This window comes from Uranotaenia lowii, chromosome 2 (genome assembly GCF_029784155.1).
Source record: "Uranotaenia lowii strain MFRU-FL chromosome 2, ASM2978415v1, whole genome shotgun sequence".
Classification (NCBI taxonomy): Eukaryota; Metazoa; Arthropoda; class Insecta; order Diptera; family Culicidae; genus Uranotaenia; species Uranotaenia lowii.
Window position 1 is genome coordinate 122,722,832 of NC_073692.1, and position 1,569 is coordinate 122,724,400.

The 1,569-nt window shown below is 37.4% G+C and overlaps 1 protein-coding gene across 1 annotated transcript; it reads left to right on the forward strand.

The window, feature by feature from the left end:
• Positions 1–613: 613 nt before the first annotated feature.
• LOC129747658 (microsomal glutathione S-transferase 1-like) lies at positions 614–1,268 on the forward strand. The gene is made up of 2 exons (XM_055741961.1): positions 614–815; positions 886–1,268. Exons 1-2 carry the CDS (start codon positions 690–692, stop codon positions 1,210–1,212), a joined length of 453 nt encoding a protein of 150 aa, XP_055597936.1. The 5' UTR covers positions 614–689; the 3' UTR covers positions 1,213–1,268.
• Positions 1,269–1,569: the final 301 nt, after the last annotated feature.

Genomic DNA, 1,569 nt, shown 5'->3' on the forward strand with positions numbered 1-1,569 from the left:
TTACTTTTATTAATGTTTTAAGCCTTCAGTGCTAATTGGCATCAAACCATTAATTTTGAAGATGTTGTGATACGTTGAAACCATAGTGATACAAGTTACCCCGAAGCATAAAATCTGGTTTTGTAACAAACATTTAGTTTTAGCCACTAATATCATTTGAATACTCTGCTATCAATGTTCATGTTTTATACTCCTTACCTCAGTAAATATTTTAAAATTTTTTAGTGTTATAAAAAAGCAACCCCTTCCAAAATATTCGAAAACGAATTAAAGAGGTGATCAATGTTCCGCCAGTTTAAATTCAGGTGAACTATATTCAATCCACGCTGTTTTTGTTGTCGTTTCCCGTTCAGAAAACATAATTATAAAGGTTTCTAACCAATGGAATCGTATCGATTTTCGTCCGAATCATTCTTAGGTTGTTGTTTTTTTTCTAATCCGGATAAAAATATGCAATTCATCATTAATGGAATTTCTCACATCTATATTTGGAGGTGGGCACCCCTTTGGCGACCATTGATAAGATAGCACTGATAAGATTGGAGGGACCGGTGCGTGTCAAGCGCCTAATGTTTGAATCGTATCGTAACTTTACTCTCGGTTCGTCAGTTCGTTCAGTAATTTAAACCGATTAAGATCGCTTGCTGTTTGGTGTTTTTAATTTCAGTTTTTAATATCAAAAAGCAGAAATGGCAAATCTTTTCGACTCAATTGACCCGGAGGTGTTCAAATCCTACATCTTTTGGTCGGCTGTTCTCGTCATTAAGATGATGCTGATGTCCGTTCTTACCGGAAGTCAACGTCATAAGAAACACGTAATTTGAATGTTTATTGAAGATATGCTTTACTAGAATTTAAAAAAAAATCTATATTCTTTTTCCGTAGGCCTTCGCCAATCCTGAAGACGCCAAAACAGTAAAGGGTGGTAAACTCAACACCAACGATCCGGATGTTGAACGAGTTCGACGGGCCCATCTGAACGATCTGGAGAACATTACTCCGTTCCTGGCGATTGGTTTCCTGTATCTTTTGACCGGACCAAGTGCAACGGTGGCCATCAATCTATTCCGATTGGTGGGAATTTCTCGAATTGTTCACACCCTAGTCTATGCAGTATTCGTGATTCCACAGCCGGCCCGTGGAATTGCCTGGATGTTGGCCTACGGAAGCACTCTCTACATGGCCGTCAAAACTGCGCTGGCTTTCCTGTGAGAGCTAATCCATGTTACCTGACATCTTAGAAATAGAGAAAATATAAATTGTTTATATTGGAATAACGTTTTCTTTAAGGATTTTTCGCATTGTTTTTCCTGATTATGACTTCGATGTTTCCAACCAAACGAGTAAATTTTCGTTTCGATCATCATCAACAACTGATAGCGCATTCATATATTATTTCCAAGCTCTTAAATTTTCGGCTTTTATTATTGTAGCATCTAGTGAGCCTATGGCGTACTAAAAAAATAAGCATTTCTAATTCTGAAAATCCTGATTTACAATTGACATTTCATTTGATTGTGAGTGAGCCAAGCTTGACGAATCAATAAGTCCAAAGTTGGCCTACATCCG

What these genes read in the sequence shown, in the direction of transcription:
- LOC129747658 (XM_055741961.1), top strand. Translation starts at nt 690, where the DNA reads ATGGCAAATCTTTTCGACTCAATTGACCCGGAGGTGTTCAAATCCTAC. An exon ending in GTCAACGTCATAAGAAACAC is followed by an intron (nt 816 to 885) that starts GTAATTTGAATG and finishes CTTTTTCCGTAG; the next exon opens with GCCTTCGCCAATCCTGAAGA.